We start from the raw sequence: 19,043 nt of genomic DNA, 5'->3' as shown, positions 1-19,043 counted from the left end.
CTAATCTTTTATGACGCTGTTCAAAGATCACTTTTCCAGCCCAGGCTATTTGTTATCTCTCCTTTTTGCACCTGTCCCTTCTATAACACAATGCTATGGGACTTATCACAGTACAACCACCTCAGACTTTTCTCTCTCTCTATGCTTAATGAATATTAGGACCTCAACAAAAGTCTGTTGAATCGATGGTCAATGAACTCAGTCTAAGAAGGGTCCAGGAGATATAAATCACCAAATCATTTCCCTCTAAACAGTCATATATCTTTTAATATATGGGCAGTCTTAAGTATTGAGCTGCCAAGCAAACATTTCAGAACGGGCTCCATAGGCAAACCATGTAATCAGTGAAAACAGGAATTTTCCTCCACTAAACCATGAAAACCCACGGAGTGCAGGAAAAAATTTTGTAATTGTTAAAACATTACACTTAGTGGGAAAGAGACCTAAAGAAGCCAAGTCCGCCTTGCTCACTACAAATAATTAATACATATATAAATCATACACACACACACAAATAATACATAAATCACCCAAAGGTAGAGAGTGAATCTTATTCACCAACACTCGCCCATATCCCGGCACAAAGGCTACGCTTGAAGGCAGAAGCAGCTGCTGAGTGAACGACTACACGGCGAGCCCAGCGGCTAAAGGCTCAGCTCACATTTCGGGGGTTAACACTACCCGGCTACCTTCCTGAAAGAATGTGACTCTGGACTCCCCAGTAAAAGTGCTTTAAGCTGGAGCGCAGGCAGGAACCTGGCCCAGCTATCTTCCAAGAACCGAAAGCTAACAGCCGTAATGTGAACTGAAGAAGACAGTGCGATGGCTGAGAAGATGACCAGGCGCCTGCTGATCCCAAAGCACTGCGCGTCAGCGTCACGCCGGTGGCCCCGTCTACGGCAGGACCAGCGCCCCCAGCACTGCGCGACTTCCGAGTCGGAGCGTCTTCCGGGCCGAACTACAGCCCCCGGCATGCACTGCAGCGTCCGCCCCTCGCCGGAAGGCGGGGCCCGGGAGAGAGGCGGCCGCGCCGCCGGGCCCGTGGGTTCCCACAGTCCCTTCGGCTGCGGCGCTCTTCCCAAGCCCGGACGGGGTATTTCCGGGCTTCCAAGGCTGCCGCTCCCGCCCTAGCACCGCCGCCCCCTCAGAAACAGCGGGGGCAGCGCAGCCCGCCCGATCTTCCGTCAGGCTTTGGCGCCCGGCGCGCCCTCAGTGACGGCATGCAGGGGGTGGGCGTTCCGGCTCGGGAGGACCCCGCCGCGGCCCCGGAAGCGCCTCGTTCTGGACGGCGGTGGCGGCAGTCGCCGTGATGCCTGCCGGGCTGGGCGGCTGACGGCGGAGTAGGAACGGGCCGCGTGCCCAGAATCTCGGCGGCCGCTGCTCGAGAGCCGGCCTGCGCCATGGCCACCTCCGCCGCCTCCTCAGAGCATTTCGAGAAACTGCATGAGATCTTCCGCGGCCTCCATGAAGACCTACGACGGGTGCCGGAGCGGCTCCTGGGGATGGCAGGGACAGGTGAGGCGGGGGCGGACTGAGCCAAGGGGAACCCGGCTCCGCCAGCTCTGGGAGGAAGAGCTCCCAGCCTCTTCCCAGACCCTTCCTCCCTTCTCTCCGCGTCTCATCCTCAGACACGCCCCCTAGGGTTGGCTGGGTCCCGGCGCCCTGGATCTCCCTGCTGCCACTTAGGGTGCTCAGGGATGCACCGCGGAGTGTCATCTACCTCTTGATCCTCCTATAGTCTTCAGATTTTTCTCGTTTCATTTTCGCTGTGGCAAGAGGAACATAGGAGACCTTAAGTCTGCGATCCTGTGTTTCAGTAGAATTGGTTTTTTTGTAGCTCTCTGTATTTTGTTTTATGCATTTACGACTGTTATTTTCAAAAGAGGTCCACAGTTTTCACCAGGCTGGCAAAGGATCTGTAGCACAAAAAGGGTTAAGAACCCAAGGGAATCATAACTTTTGGGGTTGGCAGATAACCAGTCTTGAGGGGGATTGGTCTTTAAAATCAGGATTGTGGTCTTTAGGCGTGGTCCTCTTATGAACTCTCTGCTTAGACTGTTTCTTGCCCCTTGATTTCAAAACTCAGAGTGCTGCAAACTTTGCTTGGAGGAGCTAAGAGTTTTCCAGTCGAGTGTGTATAGGAAGGTCTGCCATAGTTCTTTGCCTTAAGACAAATAGTTCTTGATGGCAAGGCAGATAAGACTTTTGTTGCTTTTACTTAAGTGTCAGAGCTCGAGTGTTTGCTCTGAGTTACCCAAGGTCATATGAATTGAATGACTCTGGCGAGAATGAAATTCACCTGTGTTTAACATTTATTGAAAGAGGCTGCTGTGTGCCAGGCACTGTCCTAGATGCTGGTAATATTGCAAATTACAGTGAAGAGACTTAGAAATCTCTGTCCTAATGGGTCGATGATAATACATAAATATTAAGAGGTGCTGTTAAGGGCAATACAGGAAAATAAAGCAGGGCAAAAGAATGGGGGGGCGCTCTAATTTTAAATTGCGTGTCTGTGAAAGGCCTCTGTGAGGAGGTGGCATTGAGCAGAGACTTGACATAAGGGAGTAAACCATTCTAAAATCTGAGAGAAGTGAGTGTCAGGAGGACAGAATAGTTCTGCAAAGGTCTTTCAGCAGAAATGAGCTTGGTATGTTCTAGGAAGAACAAGAAGGCCATTGTGTTTGGGGTGGAATGAGCAGAGGAGATGCTGGTAGTAGATGAGGCTTTAAAGAGGTAGGCAGGGCCAGATTGCATGCGGCCTTGTAGACCACGGTGAAAGATTTGCGCCTTTTTCTAAATGTAATGGCTTGCAGAACAGGAGGGTGATAGGATCTGATTTACATAGTTGAAAAGTAGACCATTTTTTCAGCCTGGTGTTAACTTTTGCAATGTCTGTTTCTGTAAGGCTAAATAATGCAGAAGGACATTCAGTTTTGAAAAATAAAAAACTGAGTTAAATTTATCTTTTGTCATCTACCTAAACTTCTAATTCCTGCAAAGAGGACAGTCCAAAAGGTGTGAGTTTCTATCCAAATACAAAATACTCTAACACAAGTTGCTGGTAACGCTTAGTTGTTCAATGAATAAGTAAATACAGTATACACATATCCCCAAATTATAAGAATTTCAACAACTTTAGTCTCCTTATTCACTGCTTTGTTCAAACTACTCAATAAATATTTGTTGAATAAATTGAATTTAATTAAGCAAACACACTGGGCCTCATCTCTGAATTCTTTTTTTTTCTCTCCTGCAACTACTTCATAGGCTTTTCAGAGTTGTTTTCCACCATGGATTTTTAAGCACTGAATAATGTACATAACACATTCCTTGCATTTAGCTTATGCTCTGTATTTAAATTTAGTTTTTTTCAATAAACATTTATTGAGATTTATGTATCAGTCCGTGTCCTGGGCGCTGAGGAGTTCCAAGAGTTCTTACCTTAAATGGGAGCAAATTTACAACAAAGTGTGTGATGAGTCCTGAGATAGTTTTGAGACCATGACCAAAACAGCTAACATGGGTGTGGGGAAGCAAGAGGGAAGCTTTGCAGAAAGCAGAACTTCTGAGTGTAAAGGGTTGAATGGGAGTTTGCCTGAGAGGGGAAGTGGGAAGAGGCAACAAAGGAAGAAAAAATCAAATATTCACAAGTATGATTGGAGCTTAAGATATGTGTGGGAGAGTAATAGTAGATGAGGAAAGTAAGACACAGCCAGACCGTTAAGGGACCTAAGTGTCGCATTAAGACATCTAAACTTGATATAGAGAATCAGTAAAGGATTTTATAGCTGACTGATATGGTCAGATTTTATTTTAGAAGGAGAATGCTGGTGGCTGAGTGGAGGATGAAAGAGAGACACAAGAATCTGTATACTGGGGACCATGATAGGAGCCTCTGTGACAAGTCATCTAGGTAACATGGAAATCAAGAAAGTCCCAAATCCAAGAGGTGATTCTGAGACAGAAATTAACCAGACTGATTGGACATGGGTAGTGAGGGAGAAAGATTCAAGGGTGTCTGCATTTTCTCACTCAGTTAATTGAATGAATGATGAATTTATTGAATAAATAAGAAATGTAAGAGTAGAAACAGGTTTGTTTGGATTGTGGGTGAGAACATCAAGGGTGACTTATAGAACAGAGAACATAATGTATGTCCATTCTAATCTGACAAATACTTCTCCTACCATTAAAAATAACATTTGTGAAGAAGATAACATGAATTGAAAGGCAGTGTAGTGTAATATTTAACAGCAAGGATTCTAGAGCCAGACTGCCTGAGTTCATATCCTAGATCCACCTCTTAATACCTTTGTGACCTTGAACAACTTACTTTAACCTAATTAGTTTCCCCTGCAAAATGGGAATCAATCATTGTATTTACTTTATAGGGATTTTGTGAGGATTAAGTGAGCTAATATATGTAAAACCCTTAGAATACTGCCTACCAGTAATAAGAGCGATTAGCCATTGTTACTATTATATGGCAAATTGGATATTTTATTTGAGTAAACCATCAGAATACCAGCTCTGTATACAACTACCCTTACCTTGCATTACTTTCCCTTTTTTTCTAGAGCACTTATCTTCTAACATACTAGACATTTTACATATTTATGATATTTATAGTATATTATTTGTCTTCCTTTCACTAGAACAATGGTTTTCAAAGTAAGATCCCTGAACCAACAGCATCAGCATCATTGAGAAGCTTGTTAGAAATGCACATTCTTGGTTCTTGATGGTTGAATCTTTTGCAAATATTTTCTCCCATTCTGTAGGTTTTCTTTTCATTTTGTTTATGGTTTCCTTTGCTGTGCAAAAGCTTGTAAGTTTGATTAGGTCCCATTTATTTATTTTTGTTTTTATTTCTATTGCCTTGGGAGACTGACCTAAGAAAACATTGGTACAATTTATGTCAGAACGTTTTGCCTGTGATCTCTCAGAAGCTTTAAGTTTGGTGTAGCTCCACTTGTTTATTTTTGCTTTTGTCGCTTTTACTTTTGGTGCCAAATCCAAAATTCAAGTCTTTAATCCCTTTTGAGTTAATTTTTATGTATAGTGTAAAGACAGTGGCCCAGTTTCATTCTTTTGCATGTGACTGTCAGATTTTTCCCAACACCATTTATTGAAGAGACTGTCCTTTTCTATGAGAGAACAGGAAACAAATATTTCTCTCTCTCTCTGTCTCTGTCTCTGTCTCTCTCTCTCCTGGCACAGAGCTTCTAAACCCCTTGTAATTTCTGGGAGCATCTTTTATTCAATGAGGCTGCTCTGGGTGGGCTCCTGGGTGGCTCCTGGATGAGAGCTGGTCACCAGAAAGACCAACCCATGATTAGAAGCTTGGATTTTCATCCCTGCTCCCCACTTCTCTGGAGAGGGGAAAGGGGCTAGAAATGGAATGAATGATTGACCATGTCTATGTGAGGAAGCCTCCATAAAATTTCAATAGTATGGGTCTCAGAGAGCTTCCAGGTGGTTGAACATATCCACACTGGGAGGGTGATGCACCTCAGCTCCTTGGGGATGGAAGGTCCCACGGACAGAACAGGAGGGGAAAGAGACCCTCTGAGACTTCACCCTATGTATCTCTTCATCTGGTTCTTCATCTCTGTCCTTTATCATATCCTTTAATAAACTGGTAAACCTAAGTAAGTGTTTCTCTGAATTTTGTGAGCCTCTCTACCATATTAACTGAATCTGAGGAGGGGGTCATGGGAACCTCTGGTTTGTAGCCAAATTAGACAGAAGTTGTGGGTAACCTGGGGACCTATGCTTGCAACTGGCATCTGAGGTGGTGGTGGGACTGAGCCCTTAACCTCTGGAATCTGATACTGTCTCTGGGTAGATAGTGTCAGAATTGAGTTGAATTGGAGGACACCCAGCTGGTGTCTCAGAGAATTGGTTGCTGTGGGGGAAAAAAACCCACACATTAGGTGACCAAAAGAGACATGCTGTGTGTGAGTGGTAAAAGAGACACACGGGAAACAAACAAACAGGAGGAAGGACTAGGTTTTTCTCCTGTACAGGAGAGAAAGATAGGAGGGAGAAAGACTAGGTTTTTCCTAATACATTTTTCCATCGTATATTCTGGGCCCCTTTATTTTAAGTGAATTGACCACATATGTGTAGATTTACTTCTGAGCTGTCTTTTCCATTCCATTGAGCTTTGAGTCTGTTTTTATGCCAGTACCATACTGTTTTCATTACTATAGCTTTGTAATATACAGTTGACCCTTGAACAACATGGGGGTGAGGGGCGCCAGTCCTCTGAGCAGCTGAAAATCTGCATATAACTTGTTGGCCCTCCTATCCAAAGTTCCTCAGTATCTGCAGGTTATGTGGTACTGTAGTATTTACTATTGAAAAAAATCTGTGTATAAGTGGATCCGCCCATTTCAAGCCCTTGTTGTTCAAGGGTCAACTGTAGTTTGAAATCAGAAAGCATGATGCCTCCAGCTTTGTTCTTCTTTTTCAAGATTGCTTTGGCTAATTGGGGTCTGTTGTGGTTCCATACAAATTTTTGGATTATTCTATTTCTGTGGAAACTACCATTCATTTTGCTAATAGTTTGTTGAAGATTTTTGCATCTGTGTTCATGAGGGATATTGGCCTATAATTTTCCTTTCTTGTGGTGTTCTTCTCTGGTTTTGGTATCAGCATAGTGCAACCTTATAAAAGGCTTTGGAAGTGTTCCCTCCCCTTCTGTCATAAGCGCTATATTTTATCTGTTTTATTAATTATGTATCCTAAGCACCTAGAACAGTACCTAGTACATACTAGGTGCTCTGTCAATATTTGTTGAATGATTGTATAAATACTGTGAATTGTTGGGAAGAAAATAGTAATAATATATGATTAGGTGTTGAAACTGAGTGATTTTATTTATATTCTACCATGTTTTCCACATTTTCATCACTTTTAAAATTATCTATATACATATATACACACACACCTATTTTAAAGAAGGCTAGGATCACAGACACAATGTGTCCTACTTTAGGAAGTTTGTATGGCAGTGACAAGCTATTAGCATATGCGATAATTATTAATCCATTTAATATTACATTAAGTGCCTACAACCATAATTTGTAGTCTTAGCTTTGCAGCATCTGATGAGGTCTCTCCAGATACCTCAGACTGCTGTAAATTCTTATCCAATTCGTACAGTAAGTACCTATAGTCATGATTTCTAGTTTTAGTTTTGTAGCACCTGAAGGCACATGTCTTAATGAATATTGTAAAATTATTGAAAGTTTTTCATTTTAATTCACTTAAATTTCAATATCTATACATGAGACTCCATTATTTTGGAAGCCAGAAAAAATAATAGCTATGGAGGACCACATGTAGCAGGTTGGTAAGCACAATTACTAAGTGCAGAATTTTAATTTTTCCAACACTTTTCATATTCTTTGGTGAATTTTGTTTTTGCTTAGTTCTTCCTACCTAGGGATTTACTTTAAAAAAACAGTGGTAGTTACTATTTATTGAACTCTTAATATGCCTGGCATTTGCTACGTGTTTGTTATGTGTACTATGTCTTTTAACTCTTTCAGACAACTGTACCAGGTCATTACTGTTATATTTCTTATTTATAGTTGAGAAAACAGGCTTAGAGGGATCTGATGCTTTTACTTCCTATATGGTGTGAGATCAGGTAACCATGTGGTCTACAAAGAGGATGTAGGTCCTAAAAATGCCACAGTGGGGCACCAAAAGCATTAATCACAAATTTTACAGATCCTGGTGAAACTGAAGTTATTTCCACAGTTCTAATGGACCAAGGTTATGTCACTTTTGGGCTGGGAATTCAAACCACATATAAGAAAGAGAGGCTACCACCTTGGTCGAACATGAGGTAGGCTTCCTCTAGCACTTTCAGAGCTGGGTGTTTGTATTTTATTCCATGTCCGGGACATTGTTCTGCCATCCACCCAGTTTACCAAACATTCAGCTTCAGAGTGAATCATTCACATGTGAATGGTTTAGGAAGGTGTGTGGGGTTGGGGATAGTGTTATTTGGAGTAGCTCACTCTTGTTTCTGGTGTCCGTTCTACCCAGTATCAGCCCTGTTGTTATGTAGTTGATTATAGTGTTATTTCTAACTCCCTAAAAAATTAAGAGGTTAAGAGGTTTGAACATATTACACCTGTATACCCTGGGAGTACGAAATGCCCCTCAATGCTGTAGTGTACAGAATCACTGGGTTGGGAGTCAGGAGACTTGCATTCTGGAAGTAGTGTTGCTACGCATCTTCTCCTTCTGTGGCCTTGGGGAGGACAGTTTCTCCAGGCTCTAATTTCCTCAACTGTAAAATGAGAAGTTTAGACTAGATCAGCTCTAACATTCAATGGTTTCACAATTCTGAGTCTAAAGCACAAAGGAGCAGCTATTGATACCTCTCAGTGGGGTAGGGGTTCAGTCTCTTGAACCTTTAAAAGTGTATAAGCTGTAGAGCACTCCTAGGAGAAGGTATGTCTTATGAAATCAGATAGAGAGTAGAGTATTCAAAAAAGACTGAGAATAACAGAATCATGCAGGGAAGTTAGTGAGAGGATCAAGATTTGTGGGCTCTCTCTTTCGTCCCTGCTCTTATTTATGTAGCTACTTGTTTTGAATCATTCTAGAATTTGCCTCTTAGGAATGCGGATTTTCATATCCTTCAACAAAGAATAAATATATGACTAACAGAGATGTAGAAAAATGTAGGATAGGAATGCCCCTATAGAATACTGTCATCTTGGATCAGAAGTGAGGGTGCTTGAGTTTGGAGATGTGCCTGTTCAGAGGAGTGATGACACTCAACACTTTTGCGATGCTTATTACAAAATAATATGATAGTTCTCCATGGAAGTAGCCATTCTTGTTTGCAGGTAGTATTTCACTGCTGATGGCTGAAAACAGCCCACTCAGGGATAATAACAGCTGCTTTGGTGCTTTTTTTCAATTACAGCATGGTTGGTCAAGATGTAGGCCATTTGCCGTGGCTGAACTTTCTCCTTTTTTTTTTTTTTTTTTTTAAACAACAAACCCTGGGTTCTGGGAGCAGTATATACTGAGAAATAGTTCAGCTGGAGTACCTATGGAGGGAATGTCATATGACAATGAATGCAGCTTAGTAAAGGGTACATTGTTATTTGCTCTTGCAGACAATAGCAATGTTGAAGTGCTATTTAGACAGTTTAGAGTTCTAGAAGCTATGTATTGATATAAAAGAAAAACTAAATTTCTCTAGAAGGTGCTTGACCTCAAGTGGAGAATATAGAAAATACACAACCAAAATGATTTATGATCGGTTAAAATGTAGTGGACAGCTGACATGCTAGACGCTGTTGTGATCAACAAAATGTAAATCCATGTAAAGCATTACAGTGGTGTTACATCTTCCATGGGATTTGGTTTGAAAGTCAAGGTGTGATGAAAATGAGGGTAAACAAAATTATCCAAGAAAATTTTAGGACAGCATGTTGAGTACCCACTGTGCCATCCCTTCATAAGTCCAACTCAGCTGTTTTCTTGACATTGGAAAAGATTGCTCTTTCTTCAGTTGATGGAAGTGCTGGCTTATTTAGAAATCACATTGAGTGAAAAATATCAATACATAGCTTTAAAAGACTGTGACCTTATACATGCTACAATATAGATGAACCCTGAAGACATTATGCTAAGTGAAGAAGGACAAATAGTGTATGATTCCTCTTACACAAGGTGCCTAGAGTAGTCAAATTCATAGACACAGAAAGTAGCATGGTGGTTACCAGAGTCTGGGGAGGGTAAGTGGGGAGTTAGGGTTTAAGGGGTATGGAGTTTCAGTTTGGGACAATGGAAAGTTTCTAGAGATGGATAATGGTGATGGTTGCACAACACTGTGAATGTACTTAATGCCTCTTAACTGCATACCTAAAAATGGTCAAAATGGTAAATTTTATATTCTGTTTTACCACAATAAAAAAAAAATACTGTATCCCTAGATTGTGAATGTAATTCCAGAAGATGAATTCAAAAAATATTGTAAGCAATGATAACTTTGTGGTAATAAGTAGATTATGTGTAGATTTCCAGGGAGAAATCTCCTCTCCTCTCCCCTCCCCTCCCCTCCCCTCCTCTTTTTGCTTGTTAGATATGCTTATTAGGTATGATCTACCTCCTCATTTTATAGCCAAGGAAGGAGGTTAGGTCCCAAAGAGATGAAAAGAATTATCCAAGCTTGCATGTTGAGTCAGGCCCAAAGCTAGGACCAGAACCTAAGCCCCTTTACTCACCAGCACTTTCCGCCTGTACAGATGTTTACCAGGTGCCAGTACTCCTTTTCATCATTTTTGCTGTGTCCAAGCACCATTTTTACTATAATTAATCATTTTCTTTGTATCAGTATTCATGTGAAATGAATTTATTTAATACATAAAGTTACTTTAAAGGGAAATTTTATATCACTACCTTAAATGGAAAATCTATAGAACCTATGTAAATGATCAGAAAAAATACAGTGAAGGCAAAACAGTGCTGTTTTAGTTAGATGTTATTGCTTTGAAGCTAAAGCCTGTTCTATTTTTGTTAAAGGGGGAGGTTAGTAAATTTTAGGTATTAAAAGACATACTGGCACTAAAGTGACATGATGCAAAGGGTTGAACAAGGAATGACTTTTTCCTTGAGTCAGTGGTATTTTACATCATTTCCCATAACGCTGCCAGTGGATATGGCTAAGAAACTTGTGCTGTATACCACGCAGTCTCTGCAGCGAGCAGAGTAGGTGGGTTTTGAATTTGTTTTGCAGAAAAGCAGTGGATAAGGGTTAATATAGAGATGTGATTTACAGTGGGAGTGAAAGTGGGGACAGAGATTCCAGAGAACTAGTATTGTTAAACATTCTTATTGATGAAAGTGTGCCTGGTCCCTCTATTAGGATGGGTGAAAAAAGACTGACAATGATTAACTTAGACCTGTAGTCTTTCTTAGTAGGGATGCTGTTGGCCTTTGGGGCCAGATCATTGTTATGCTGGTTTGTCCCTAGCATAGATATTCTTGTTCCCTGGGTACTTAAATGCCAATGACAATACTGTCCCTCTCCCCTCCCCCCAGTTATTGTGATAACTAGTTCCCCTATGTTTCTAAATGCCTTTTAGGGGTGATTAAGTACTGTGATAGTACCCCCAGGAAAGGAATGGGGAGTTTATTCTAAGCATCGGGTATGGCGTCTAGGAATGTTTGGAAGCAGGACTGAGAACTTAAAACTTGTCTTTTCCAGAAGAGAAGAAGAAGTTGATCAGAGATTTCGATGAAAAGCAGCAGGAAGCAAATGAAACGGTGAGAACAAGGAACAAGTCCTTATTTCTTCTTCCTGTTTGTTGGTCTTTTCCATAAGCAATGCTTATGACCTGATCACAGATGAACTGTTCCTGTCCATTGATCTTGGTTTTGATTATTTCTTACTAAATGAGGCCAGTTGATGGCGATGGGTATTGAGGAGGTTTGATAATCACAAGTGGGTAAAGCTTGAAGACTCTCCTGAAATGAGTCTTTGATAATACATTGCTAATGTAATAAGGACATTCTCATACTTTTACGTGAGTGGTCTTTTAAAATCTCATTTTAAAAGTTGGCCATTAAGATCAGTTATTCTTCTTTGTTAAAGTTACTGTCATAGAAAATGGAGGTCAGAAGTGGTTCTAGCCACATTCCCTTCTGTTTTAAAAGATAGCACAGTCGCTGAATTTGGCACTTTAGGCAAGGCATGTGTGGACAGGATGAGTACCCAGTCAGGACCTAAAGCTTGTTAGAAGTTGGTCCAGGTTGCTGAGCAGTTTAAGAACTGCTTCTCTCCTAATCTGGGGCTTTTCTTTAAAAAAAAAAAAAAAGAAAGAAAAAGTTTTGCTTTCACCTTTTAGAAGTAAGGGCCTTCTGTCTCCATATCATTGTGCTCTAGCTTCAGCAAAGGGGCTGGAGCTAAAATTCAGGTCCCTGGTAGTACTCTGAAGAAATAGTTGCCCCTAGTGTTTTCTACCCCAAAATAGACTGAAAAATTCTTTTAAAGCCAGAGAACTTTCTTATTGCTTGTTGAAGAACAACTTCCCTATCCCAGTGAAGTTCTGAGAAGTGAAGCTTATCTGCATTCTTTTCTTTATTCTGCACCTGTTTTAAGAAGGATCATTCCACCAGACTGTGAAAACTATCTCCTTCATAATGGCAGTACCAGAAACTTTCCTAATACCTCTCTACAGCTGAGCATATCCACGATAACCTGTTACAGAGCCAGTCTTCTTTTTCAGTTAACATCTTGGTAGCATTTCGAAAATCTTTTAATTAATACCAATTTATTTGTTTGGTGCTTAGATTCTTTCCTTGAACTTAAAAAAATTAATCAGTCCTACTCTGGCCATCCCAGGCAGATGAAAATAACTTCTGGCCTGTTGTAATGGAAATGATTTGGACCTCGGTTATTCTGACATGGAGACAAACAGTTGGTCTTCAGGAGGAGGAGGAGGAGAAAGGGAAGAACCTTGATGCCATACCCTCATCATTTTTATTACAGTAGATCTCAGAATGCTTCACGATAGCACTTGAACCATAAGAGCTTAAGAACTTGGTATACTGAAAAGAGCATTTGAAGATTTTGAATCCTGACTTCTCTTATGTAGTCTTGAGCAGGTTTCTTCAAGTCATATATAAAGTAGAATTAGTATTTCCTACCTTATTGAACTGTTGCGAAGATTAAATGAGAGAATGCATGTAAAAATGTTTAGTAAGCTGTAAGGTACTTGTTAGTTTTCTCACTCATTCATCACATACTTTTTGAAGGCCTGTTCTGTGCCTGCTAGGCACTGTGCCAGGCACTCAGAGTAATGAAATGAACGTGTCACATGTGGTCCCTGCCCCCTGGACCACACGGTTGAGTATTTATTTAGGGTTGTCTGTGGTTTGATTAGTCCAAACCAGACATATTACCCATATGTGACAGAACAGAAGCAGACCATCTAACTCACTACTTACTGCCTTCCTAGCTGGCCGAGATGGAAGAGGAACTACGTTATGCACCCCTATCTTTTCGTAACCCTATGATGTCTAAGCTTCGAACCTACCGGAAGGACCTTGCCAAACTCCATCGGGAAGTGAGAAGCACACCTTTGACAGCCACTCCTGGAGGCCGAGGAGACATGAAATATGGTACATACACTGTAGAGAATGAACATATGGTAAGTCTTTTCCCTTACAGGTCTGTGGTACAATGATTAACCATATGGTGGAGTACAGTTCATGTTATCAGTGCATACTTGACTCTGTTTTTTTCCACATTTTCCTCTTTCCTGCATCCAATTCCCCTTCTCCCCTTGGGTGCCCACCTCTACTGATTTTAATGTAGATCATTCCAAATAATTTGCTTGTTTAGATTTCTTTGTATCCTTTATGTATAAAACAGTGCTTGATATGTAGTGGTGATGTAGAAGTGTTACCTATTCATATTACATCTGGACTCTGTAGTCTGACTCATTGATCCAGTTTCTTTCTCACATATGCCCCTCAAGATTGGTTAGGTTTTGTTGTTGTTTTTTTAATGAATTTAATTTTTCATTTATTTTTATTGGCTGCATTGGGTGTTCGTTGCTGCATGCGGGCTCTCTCTAGTTGTGGTGAGCGTGGGCTACTCTTGGTTGTGGTGCGCAGGCTTCTCTTGTTGCCGAGCATGGGCTCTAGGCGTGTGGGGCTACAGTAGTTGTGGCACATGGGCTCCGTAGTTGTGGCGCACGGGCTTAGTTGCTCTGCAGCATGTGGGATCTTCCTGGCCCAGGGCTCGAACCCATGTCCCCTGCATTGGCAGGCGGATTCTTAACCACTGCGCCACCAGGGAAGTCCCAATATCGGTTAGGTTTTTAATTTATCAGAGTATTGTTACAGAATTAACCCGTGCTTTCCCTTACATTTATATCAAGATGGCCAAACAGCCTAGATACAGTAGAGGAAGCAGGATGCTTCTCAAAAAGGGGCTAACACCTTACTTTGTTGTAATAGAAAGTGAGCCAGACTGCCCCTCTAGCCTCTAGTATTCTCATTTATAAAATTAGACTGACTAAATCGAAAGTCTGTATTCTCAAACTGTCTGGAGAAGCTTAACAGTCTTGTTCTGAATAAAACTTCACAAAGATTAAATTTCATGTGTTACCTTTGGGATTATATTCCACAGCACAAAGTAGAAATGGCCTGGCCAGTAATGTGGGAGAAGTGAAAGGGGGCCCACAAGTGCAAACTGCACAGATGTAGAAAGGCTAATGGCACAGTTTTAAACAAATCCTACTTCATGATGCATCCTGTATATAGTTTAGGGGATATTCCAGTGATGCTGGCCTGACATTCCTGATGTCAAAACTATAGTATTTGAGAATGTTAAATTTTCAGAATTCACTTGTGAAAGGAGAGTGGGAAAAGGCAGGCAAGTGGAGCTTGTTAAAGTGAGATGAAAGGTGTATAGTGACTTTGGTCACTTATTTTGCTTCAAAATTATTAGTTTCAGAAATTATAAAAACAATTTAGATATACAAACTACCTTTAGTAGAATTATTGCTCCCAATCTGGGGTTGATTTGTGTAATCTTACTGTCTCTTCCTGCTTTTTCTTAAGCCTAATCAGTTGAAAATCCCCGTTTTTTATTTTTAACAGTCTTTTTCCTGCTGCTTTTAAGCCAGTGGAACTGGGGTTTATTTCAGCCTCTTTCAGTGGTTTCCTCTTCCACTTGTTCATATGCCATATATGAAGTGAAGAGCTTCTTATTCTCATCTGGGAACGCATCTTTTGGCTTCTTGATGGTGCATCGAGTGCTGATGGTCACGTGTTCAGTAACAGGCTTTGTGAGCCAGCCCTTTTTTGAATGTGTGCTTTGAATAGCTGAGAATTTAGAGCTGTATCCATTTTTGTTGGTGATTTCTGGCCCAACAAAGGCTACTTCTGTCCTTATGTCTTCTGTGCTTAGGATTATAGGTAGACTAAAACTTTGGTGGAGGTTTAGAAATAGGGTGCTTGGGAAATTAGGGCAGCTTTCTTGGCCCCAGATACTGCCTTCCTTGAGAGCAGATCACCAGTGTAACAACTTCCATTTTTGTTTTCTATGTTTGGTCTGAGGTGAAATTCTTTTGGGGCTTATCTAGAGTGTAGCCGCTTTTTTTTTTTTCAGAATGTGGTAGTGTCTCACACTTCTAGATGATTTCTGTATGTGCTGAAAACGAATAGCTAATTCATGGTCCCTCAATCCTCAATACCCATCAGTGAATTAAATGAACTATTTCTAGAGTTTAGTTTGCACTATCAAAATTATAGGCTGTATGTATTTTCAGGTAGCTCCTGCATCCCAGATCAGGGCCATTGCCTCTCAGAAGTTGCTAGTCCAGAAAGCACATGAACCAGTGCAAATTCATCAGGAGCACAGGAGAAATGTGTTTAATCCTTTTTTTGCCCCACCGAAGTTTAATAAGAAGTGAATTGGGAGGTATTGTGATCCTACATTGAATCCCAGGTTCTCTTTTAGTCTGATTCATTAGCATCTTTGGTTGTCTTAAAAGGAATGAAAGTTATTGCACATGATATCCCTTCTTATAAATTCATTCATAATGGAAAAAGTCTAACATTTCCCTTCCAACCTGCTGTCAGAATCGGCTACAGTCTCAAAGGGCATTGCTTCTGCAAGGCACTGACAGCCTGAACCGGGCGACCCAGAGTATTGAGCGTTCTCATCGGATTGCTGCAGAGACTGACCAGATTGGCTCAGAAATCATAGACGAGCTGGGGGAGCAACGTGACCAGTTGGAACGTACCAAGAGTAGAGTAAGTCTGGGTGGACGGGGCAAGGGGCAAGAGTGGGGAAAGTAGGTGGGCCCATTACACCTCGATGCCTTGCTACTGCCAGAAGCTACCGCAGTTCTAAATTCAGGGTATGACCTTTTAGGTTCTTACTCTTTTCTTTGATTGTAGTTTCCTTGGCTGAAAGATAACCTTTGGAAGTAATTTTGCTCCTAAGATTTAGAAGTCATGGGTGGGGCAGGGGAGGACAGGGACTGTAGAAATCCAATTTCTGCATTTATTTAGGATTGTCAAATAAGATTGAAGCCACTCCATCCTTTTACTAGGTCCTGTATTATAAATCAGATTTTTATTTCTCATATGTCTAGTAGAACATGTGCTTTTCTTAGGAAAGCTAGGATCTTTTTAAGTAGATGACACTTTCATATCATTTAGAGCCAAGGCTATTTTCCACGTCATAAAATAGTACTACCGACAACTCACAGAGGTTCAGTCCTGGACTCTAACTCTTTACCGTTACCTAAGGTAAGGGACATCATTGCGAGAAGAAAACAAATACTTAAGCCAGATGATGACTATACTGCGGCATCTCATCTACTATCACTCTAAGAGGCTCTGAAAAACAATTCATTCCTTCTTTTCTGTACCATCTGCAAAGGAATTTTAATAGTACAATTTGCCAGTGGAATGCTGTATTCTTAAGAGCATGAGGCAGATCCAAACTTAAAAACAGATACTGTGGTCAAGACTTAGATGTAGGAGAAAATCGTCTCAAATCCCTACACTGAGCTGTTATTTTCCCATCTTAGTTGCTGTAATTCTCCATTCTTAAAATTAAATCAAAATGATGCCCTTCCCTCCTTAGTGAAAATTCACAGTAAAGTACTGAATTCAAGGTAAGCTATAGAGAAGGCAACTTCTTTACAGATTGTATGTTTTTTCTACTTTTGAACTTACCAGGCAGATTAGTTGAATTTAAAAGCTGAGGGATGAACTGAGAGAGCAACTTACCAAGGCCACTGGGGAATGGGAACAGATGGCACGTGGCATCTGTTGAAATATCCTCCAGCTATATAGATTAGTAAAACAGGCAACCAAAAAGGAATAAAAAAGGCTTAAAAAAAAAAGATTTAATTCCTTTCATAATTCAATGTAAGTGTCTCTTAACGGGATAAAGAAAAAAGGAAGAAGAACCAAATCCCAAAAGTGGTAATCCACCAGCCTACAAAAACAAACCTTAAATCAAGAGGCTCTTCTGGAGTTTGGCTGATGAAATTCAGATCTTAAGTTGCTCAGAGTTACTGGCAAGGTACACTTGAAGACTTTGAGTAGCAAGGTGAAGGATTAGCTCAGTCCCAGAAGTCTCTCCACAGCAACCTTGGGATATAATAATTCCTAGCCCTACTTGACAAGTACTAAAGTATCTTGTCCTTTCCAGTTTCTTCTACTTTAAGAGGCCATCATTTAGGTTGATTGGATTTCTGGGAGTTTTTCAACATATACCCCTTAATACCCACTGTCAGTTTAGGACTGTTCAATTTTACAGTGTGTACTTTTGAAAGAAGGGGGCAAATAATTGCTATTTTCTCTTCTCAGCTGGTAAACACAAATGAAAACTTGAGCAAAAGTCGGAAGGTTCTCCGTTCAATGTCCAGAAAGTAAGTTTTAAAAATAGTCACAAAATTAGTTTACCTTAATTCTAATGTCTTTCAACCAAGAATGTCAAAGCTTTAAACAGTGACTTGCAAAGGTGCTAATAAAGCAGAAGAAATAAAGAATATTGTATAGTTAAATATCCCAGGACAAAATCCTTTGTTAAAAATATATATACTGCTCTGATTTGGAGCAGTAGAAAATTTGTCTACTGGAAGGACTTTTACTCCCAGTTTACATTCCTTAGAGCTTCATATTCCTGGAAATAAACTTGTAAAAACTTGATTGGAAGACTGTTCATTGCTATTGCTTAGTAGTTGCTTTTGGCTTAGCTTGCCCTTCATGGGAATCAACCCCCTTTTTGGGAGTTCTTTCTTGTTAGCAAGAAGTTGACTTCTAAAAAACAAACTCTTGAGGTAAGTGCTGACAGCAACAAAACAAGGGGCAGAAGGGAAGTTTTACCATTGAGGCTGAATTTGGGGTAAGTGGATGTAGGTAGTATGCGTGAAACTGTTGATTACAATCCAGTCATGGAACTAGCAGGAGAGAGAGATTTCCCTAAACGGTGGTAAATTCCTTGTGGAATGGGGGAAAACATTCAGTTTAGGGTGATTGACTGGATTTTTTGTGTTAAGAGTATTGGAGCTTCAAAAAGTTTACTGCCTTTATAGAGATACCCATAGAGGAAGAAAGTAAGAAGGGCAAGAAGTTCACAAGAGGTTGAAAGGCACTACCCAGCTTCTAATTATTTATCCTAAAGCAGAACCCCCTTGCTACACCCGAGCTGGATTTCAACACTGGAGGGTCTGCCACCAACCCTAATGTGTGCTAACAGCTGTAGTATTTAATCAGTGCAGCTCTAGATGGTTAGATAGTGAGCCTATATTTCTGCTATTGTGAAATATGATTCAACATGATTTCAAAAATGATATACTTTTTCATATTTAATATTTTTCTAACTAGCCCCTCATAGAAAAACTTTTTAAAGTGAAGTACTAACTACTATTTGAAGACATTTTAGAAAAAACATTTTTATGCTTTGGTATCTGTCGTCCCAGTTTTCAATATTTCTGTGAGGTAGACAGTATTACCAGCTAAAGAACCTTATAAATAATTACTAATAAGTAGCTACATGATCAAACAGAAATTCAGTCTGCCTCACAGTATCCGGCCTTGGCCCCAGGTCAAACCCCTAAGTATTAAGAATGGAAAGAAATAAGGTTATCTAGACTTCTGACTACATCCCACTTTGCTTTTCTTTGTAGAGTGACAACCAACAAGCTGCTACTTTCCATCGTCATCTTACTGGAGCTAGCCATCCTGGGAGGCCTGGTGTATTACAAATTCTTACGCAAAAGTTGAACCTCCTACAGGGAAGGATTTGTGGACCAGAACTGTGACTCTGAATGAATGATGTTAGAGACGTGGAAAAATTTTATTGCTGCTGTGAGCTACCGGTTCAAGAAGGCACTGTGTAGCCAGACTGTGGGAGGAGGGGGGAAGACAGAAAACCACTGAAATGTGAAGGAGCAGCAATAAGTCCAGTATGATATACCAAGGTAATAAATGCTGTTTATGACCTCTTTAAAGTTTACATAGTGCTC

At 40.7% G+C, this 19,043-nt stretch overlaps 1 protein-coding gene across 1 annotated transcript; it reads left to right on the top strand.

Annotated features, from left to right (window-relative positions):
- The first annotated feature begins 1,058 nt into the window (after positions 1-1,058).
- Positions 1,059-19,033, top strand: VTI1B (vesicle transport through interaction with t-SNAREs 1B). The gene is made up of 6 exons (XM_057731191.1): positions 1,059-1,515; positions 11,249-11,307; positions 13,002-13,193; positions 15,637-15,810; positions 17,383-17,444; positions 18,705-19,033. Exons 1-6 carry the CDS (start codon positions 1,401-1,403, stop codon positions 18,799-18,801), a joined length of 699 nt encoding a protein of 232 aa, XP_057587174.1. The 5' UTR covers positions 1,059-1,400; the 3' UTR covers positions 18,802-19,033.
- Positions 19,034-19,043: the final 10 nt, after the last annotated feature.

Source organism: Hippopotamus amphibius, chromosome 4 (assembly GCF_030028045.1).
Source record: "Hippopotamus amphibius kiboko isolate mHipAmp2 chromosome 4, mHipAmp2.hap2, whole genome shotgun sequence".
Taxonomy (NCBI): domain Eukaryota; kingdom Metazoa; phylum Chordata; class Mammalia; order Artiodactyla; family Hippopotamidae; genus Hippopotamus; species Hippopotamus amphibius.
Note: the sequence above shows the minus strand (reverse complement) of the source record. Positions and strands in the feature narration are given on the sequence as shown.

Bases quoted from the DNA above. Each gene is read 5' to 3' on its own strand.
- VTI1B (XM_057731191.1), top strand. From the start codon at position 1,401: ATGGCCACCTCCGCCGCCTCCTCAGAGCATTTCGAGAAACTGCATGAG. The intron at 1,516-11,248 runs GTGAGGCGGGGG...TGTCTTTTCCAG, and splicing joins CCTGGGGATGGCAGGGACAG to AAGAGAAGAAGAAGTTGATC. The intron at 17,445-18,704 runs GTAAGTTTTAAA...TTTTCTTTGTAG, and splicing joins CTCCGTTCAATGTCCAGAAA to AGTGACAACCAACAAGCTGC.